At 41.2% G+C, this 6,000-nt stretch overlaps 2 protein-coding genes across 3 annotated transcripts in view; one reads left to right on the top strand and one right to left on the bottom strand.

Annotated features, from left to right (window-relative positions):
- Nucleotides 1-272: 272 nt before the first annotated feature.
- LOC118242278 (C-C motif chemokine 2-like) lies at nucleotides 273-1,278 on the top strand. Its single transcript, XM_035532175.2, has 3 exons — nucleotides 273-443; nucleotides 652-766; nucleotides 902-1,278. The coding sequence occupies exons 1-3, from the start codon at nucleotides 380-382 to the stop codon at nucleotides 1,086-1,088; spliced, it is 366 nt and encodes a 121-aa protein (XP_035388068.1). The 5' UTR covers nucleotides 273-379; the 3' UTR covers nucleotides 1,089-1,278.
- A 256-nt stretch (nucleotides 1,279-1,534) lies between these two features.
- The window catches only part of LOC145651641 (C-C motif chemokine 13-like), a 73,557-nt gene continuing 69,091 nt past the window's right edge, over nucleotides 1,535-6,000 (bottom strand). Inside the window, exons 5-6 of one of the 2 annotated variants that reach the window (XR_014117411.1) lie at nucleotides 3,540-4,017; nucleotides 1,535-3,130 (exon numbers count right to left, since the gene is read on the bottom strand). Coding sequence is in view for 1 of the 2 variants with exons in the window: in XM_081698522.1 (XP_081554648.1) it covers nucleotides 3,990-4,017 (28 nt within the window). In the remaining variant the exon portion in view is untranslated. Of the gene's footprint in view, nucleotides 4,018-6,000 lie in introns of both variants that reach the window. The other variant, XM_081698522.1, reaches the window with a different exon arrangement.

Here is a 6,000-nt window from a genome sequence, read left to right as displayed (position 1 = left end):
GGATGTGGGGAAAAGTAAATAAAAGAGCTCGAAATCAGAAGAAGTCTTTCTGGATTACTTGACTTGTAATCGGAAGGTTGCTGGTTCAAGCCCCGCCACTGTGGGGACCCTGAGCAAGGCCCTTAACCCTCAAGTTGTACTCATAATTGTAAGTCACTTTGGATAAAACCATCAGCTAAATTGCCATAAACATAAATGTAAGGTGATACTTAGAAACTCAGTAACAGTGGATCATTATTTGGAGAACAGCCCTCTCTCTGCCTATATAACAGAGATCAGAACACTGATTCTACACACACTGATCTCTATTCCACAGCAGAGGACACTGCACTTACTACAGCTGTGACTGTCTGTGTGTGAAATCAGCCATTCTGCTAGAATGAGGAACCTGTGTGCTCTGCTGTTTGTGCTGCTGCTCTGTTCTCTCCAGCTGGTCTCTAGTGGTGAGTCTCCTGAATTTACTCAGCTGCATTACTGTTAGTGTAGGAGAGAGCAGCATCACCAGAGCAGGACTGTGGGACTGATTACTGAACCCACATTCACACACAGAGAGGAAGGAAATTACACTACCAAACCAGGAAAAATGGGTCAGTCATTTGTTTACTGTGTGCTGGGATCATGATGTGAGCTGCTTGTTTGCGACTCCTACAGCTCCCCATAGACATACCCCTGACTGCTGTACCAGTGTGAGTGATGTGAAGATCCCTCTGAAGAAGGTGGTGTCCTACACACATACAGACACTAACTGTGCCACTAAAGCCATTATGTGAGTAGTATGATGATGATATGAGGGCAAATGTACACTATTTAATCTTGTTAAACTTCAGCATTAAGTTCTGTTTCTACTTTGTCAGAATGATAATTTCTTTTCAGTTTAATCATATGTTGTCATCTTCTGCAGATTTAAAACTGTAGCAGGAAAACAGTTCTGTGTGAATCCAGATGCTGTGTGGGTCAGCAGCCATGTTGTCGCTGTGGACACTCGCCACAATACCACAGTTATGATTACAACTACAACTCCCACAATGCTCTCTGTTAAAAAAAAAAATCTTACGCTATTAAGTCAATACCACACTGAAGCAAACTGATATGTTTTTGTGCAGTTTTTTTTTTACCATTCAATTATTGCCACAATACTCTCTGTCTGAAAACAAAAACCTGAACTTATTGTCTTTGAAAATCCATACTAGTTTGGATATAGATTGAAAAACTGATTGGTCTTTTTATGTTTGGCTTGTGATCATTTAATGTTTTTAAATAAAAACATTCAATATTCAATATGTTTATGCGTCCTTTATCCTCAGAGATCTATTTGCATGATCTAAATTATGTACATTAATATGATAATAAGGAACATTCACCCGATCAAACATCTATAAACTAAATGTGTAAGCAGGAGCTTGATGTCAAGATGAAGGTCTTTTATAAGTCTGATCATTAGATGGCATTCATATTTCACCTACTATTTGCATGATCTAAATTATGTACATTAATATGATAATAAGGAACATTCACCCGATCAAACATCTATAAACTAAATGTGTAAGCAGGAGCTTGATGTCAAGATGAAGGTCTTTTATAAGTCTGATCATTAGATGGCATTCATATTTCACCTACTAACTTTCAACCAATCTCAGTAGGCACAATCATTTAAAAAATCCTTCAAAAATTGTTCTGTACAGTTACTGTGCTCTGAAATGATAGTTTTTTGTACAGTTTATTTGATAGAACACAGTGTTGTGTGTGTGTGTTTTGTGTGTGTGTGTGTTGCTGGGTTTTTTTTAATCCACTAGAGTAGTGGTTCTTAAAGTGAGGGGGGCAGCAAGGCATACAACATGAAAGTTTTGTATGTATTTGTCTGGGGGCGGGGGCTCAAAATTATTCTTAACTACAAAAGGGTGGCTCTGCAGGAAATGTGTGGGAACTATTGCACTAGAGTAAGAGAGCCCCATGTTAATATAATTTACTCTATAAGCAGTTACACGTCTGTCTCCATCACTTTCAAGTAGAGATTTGGAGAAAGTGAACCAGTTCAGAAGGTCATTTTAGTTTTCAGAGTGGACACTCCAGGATATATAATGAACGATGTTGCAGTTAACCAGAATGAGTAGCTGGCAGGATTGGCCACCCTCCTGGCATCCCTGTTTTCATGGCTTCCTTGCTGGGTCTGTTTTCCTTTACTTCCTAGTTCTGTTTCTTGGTTTCATTTTCTCCACTCCTCGTCTGTTCCTTTATACCGCTCCTTGTTTTAGTTTTCGCTGTTCTTATGTTCACCTGTATGTGGTTAGTCTTTGATTGCCTTGTGTTTTGTTCCCTCGGTTGTCGGTTATTTTGGTGAGATAGGTTTGTTCCGTCGTGTTTAGATTATGCTCGCTATTACTGTCGTGGCCCTTGCTTTTCCGTTTGTTCAGTTCTTGTGTTATTTTGCCTCAGTGTTTTCCTCTTGCCTCTGTTTATTAGCCTGCCGTGTTTTTTGTTTCCCTAGCTCAATAAACCGCCTCCTGCATTTGCGTTCTGCCTCTTGTTCCTGTTGGAAGCTGTTCCAACCTGTCTAGGCTGGGAGGCCGTAACAGGGTTTGAGTGTTTCAGCAGTAGACATGAGTGATGGAATGAATAGCCAAACAAAGTTTACAACAAAGATCAAGCGCATTTACAAGTTTTGGTGTTCAAAGATAAGAAACTGGTGGAATTGCATCAGGAGTGACCAAGGCCAACACACGAACAAAAGCCACACTAGAAACAAAAAGATGATGGACTAAGCTAACACAGATAAACAGACAACGACTACACTGACTACACTTTTAGAAACAAAGATAAACTCAGACCCAAACGAAACGGCAGCCACTCCTTACCACCAGTGTGTAACTATATACAGGACAACACATATACAAGATACATATATTATCCAGCAATCAAACAATCAAGGGACAAATCCAAAGTCATACACACAATCTAGCAAACACAAGCTCAAAATGTAGCAACAAGTCAAAAACCAGCAACACCAAACTCTTCTCCAATGAGGCCTCAGCCGAGCCCTTTGGCTCTTCCTTTTCCTTTTATATTGTCCTCTGCTCAGCGGAAAACCTGGTGTGGATTGGGATGGGAGATACCGGAGAGGCAGAGGCAAAACCTGGAACACACAGGCGGACATAACAAAGCGTTACAGAAGCATGGAAGGCTGCGCTGAACTGGGACTGAAACACTAAATGGGATTGGTCCAGCATTCTGGTTCAGTAGTGTTCATTCAGTAGTGTTCATTTGAATTCTATTCTGTGACAAAATTCCAACAACTGTTAATCCACTGTTAATCAGAAAATGGTCTATGTTCTTCCTGTTTTATTTGACGTTTTAGAGACATTTCATTGTTTTACTTCTGGTTATATCATTCTGACTAAATGTATATAATTCTAACTAAATTCTGGCTTCACTTGGCCTAATTTATAAATGTCTTCATATTCATAGCAGCAAGTCTAGCTGTCATTTCTGAAAAATTCTACTGTGGAATTGAATACAGTGGTATTTGGTTGTGTTAAGTCCACCTATGTGTGTTTCTGTCTTCCCTCTGTTCAAGGTTTTGACTCTGCCTCTGCTGCGTCCCCTGTTCCAGTGAGCTGGAGGACCATGTAAAGGAAGAGGAAAAAGGTCTCAGTTTGGGGCTGATTAGAGAAGAGACTGTTGTGTTAGTGCTTGTACTTGTGTCTGCTTTTTGATATTTCATCACTTAGGATTTGTGTGTATGACTTTGTCATGTCTCCCTGAATTATTGTTCACTGATTCCCTTGTTGGTTTGGTTGCTGGTTGCTATATTTTACTTGTATATATTGTCCTGTATAGAGTAGTTATGCAGTGGTGCAATTACAGTTTCTTTCACTTCTCAAAAGAAACAGTGCGGTCAAGATGAAGGTTCAGAGATCCTGGGATGTGCAGAAGCTCGGTTTTGCTGGAGTTGAGCTTCAAGTGGTGGCCTTGTATCCATGAACCAATGTCACTCAAGCATGTTGAGATATGTCTGGGAACCTGTGCATCAGAGGGTGGGAAAGAAAGAATTAATTGGGTGTCATCAGCATAGCACTGGTAGGAGAACCATGACATTATATCATCAGGTGAGAGAGTATATAAAGAGAAGAGAAGAGGGCCTAATACTGAGCCCTGGGGGACACCAGTAGAGAGTCTACACGGATTGGATTTGGATCCTCTCCATGTTACCAGATAGGACAATCCTTCCAGTTAGGAATGAAAACATTTCTATGTGGAGCCAGTCACAGGGAGGCTGGAAAGAACAGAAAGGAGGATGTTGTGGTTTAATGTGTCAAAGTCTGCCGAAATGTCCAGAAGAATCAAGACAGATGACAGCTTTGCAGCTTTAGCAGCAAACTGATATGAGGGCTGTTTCTGTTGAATGTGCTGGTTTTTAGCCAGACTGATTGGGATCATGAAGCTATTTCTGGGGGAGGAAAAGAGATAATTGATTGCAGACAACTATTACAAAAACTTTTGAAAGTAAAGAGTTTGTCTTTGGTTTGTCATTACTTAGTTGGAGCTGTTGAGTTTTGCCTTCTTTAGGATTAAACCTACCCTGGTGGTCTTTAAGAGAGTTGTCCCGCCCGCAGACCGGAGCATTCTCCGTTTCCCTGGCAACCTAGTCACTTCTGTGTTTTCCAGTTTTCATCTGTTTCCATGGTTCCCTGTCACCTCCCTTTTATCTCGAGCTGTTCCTAGTTGGTCCCTAATTGTGGTCCTATGTGAACCTTGTTCCTGCGTCTCTTGTTTGCCGGTCATTGTTTCTGTATTTCCCTCTAGATCTCGCTGCTTGTTCCTACTTTCTATGCTCTTCTGTGGTGCATTGCTGCAAGTTTCTCCTCAAAGAAGATGATGGAACCCTCAGGGATAAGAGGGATGATGGGGAGGGGAGGATTAAGGAGAGAAGAAAAAATACTGAAGAGCGTGCGTGTAATGGGTGCTGATGGTTCAAATTTATCTCTGTAGTGGGATCACTTTGTTGATGTTCCTTCAAGTGAGAACTTTCAAAGGAGTGAGTGGTAGGAAGTGTGGTCTGAATCTAGCTGAGTTTTCCTCCACCACCTCTCTGCAGTGTTAAGTTTTCTTCAATGGAAACGCAGTGCTTTTGGCAGCCAGGGGGCAGGAGGGACAGATCTTGCAGGTCTGGAGGAGAGAGGCACAGAGGATTCATTCATAGTGTAGAAAGGAAAGTGTCAGTACCTGTATCCAGGGAGGGAGAAGAAAAAGAATCAGGATGAGGAAGGGTAGACAATACAGTAGAAGCAAGAGAGAAGGGAGAGATGGAGGACAGATTGCAACAAAGGAGGAGGACCGTGTGAGGGGGGAGGTGTGGACAGAAAGAGTGGGGAGGGAGAGAGTATAGAAAGTGATGATCTGAGAGGTGGAGGGTGACTGCCATGTCTGGTGTTACGGCCTTATCACAGACACCCCTTGTGTACTCAGTAATCCAGGACCAATAGGGCACAACCTAACATATATCACAGAGATGCACACTCCACTGTTTCAATTAATTTTGTTCATCTTCATAAATTACAAAAAAACAATCACAATATAAACCAAACTTACTTCCCTAAAAAAAAGAAAATAAAATACAATAATTCTATCTTAACTCCCTAAAACAAAAACAGGGTAGAAAAGGCAAAAGAAACACGTCACCCACCTTAAGTACAAACTCATAAGGCCATATTTCAGGAAGCCTACAGCTGATAGCAATGTAGAAACTCAAAGCCATCTACTGTGACTGCATGGTAACCACTGATCAAGACACCATGGAGAACCAAGACATGAGCAACATACCTATTTAAGGAGGAGTTCATTGTCCCGTTGGCCAGTCAGGTTGCTTAGTTTGGAGAGATCAGTCACATCTTTACATCTCAAAGCACAAAAGCACAAATACCAATCTCATAATGTCCAAGGAAGTAACATTGATGCTGTGGTGCTCTGTCTGAAAATTTGGGTCATTGTCTTGCTGAAATGTAA

This window comes from Electrophorus electricus, chromosome 16, assembly GCF_041902795.1.
Source record: "Electrophorus electricus isolate QZ-2024a chromosome 16, ASM4190279v1, whole genome shotgun sequence".
Taxonomy (NCBI): Eukaryota; Metazoa; Chordata; class Actinopteri; order Gymnotiformes; family Gymnotidae; genus Electrophorus; species Electrophorus electricus.
Note: the sequence above shows the minus strand (reverse complement) of the source record. Positions and strands in the feature narration are given on the sequence as shown.

Bases quoted from the DNA above. Each gene is read 5' to 3' on its own strand.
- LOC118242278 (XM_035532175.2), top strand. From the start codon at position 380: ATGAGGAACCTGTGTGCTCTGCTGTTTGTGCTGCTGCTCTGTTCTCTC. The intron at 444-651 runs GTGAGTCTCCTG...CGACTCCTACAG, and splicing joins TCTCCAGCTGGTCTCTAGTG to CTCCCCATAGACATACCCCT. The intron at 767-901 runs GTGAGTAGTATG...CATCTTCTGCAG, and splicing joins TGTGCCACTAAAGCCATTAT to ATTTAAAACTGTAGCAGGAA.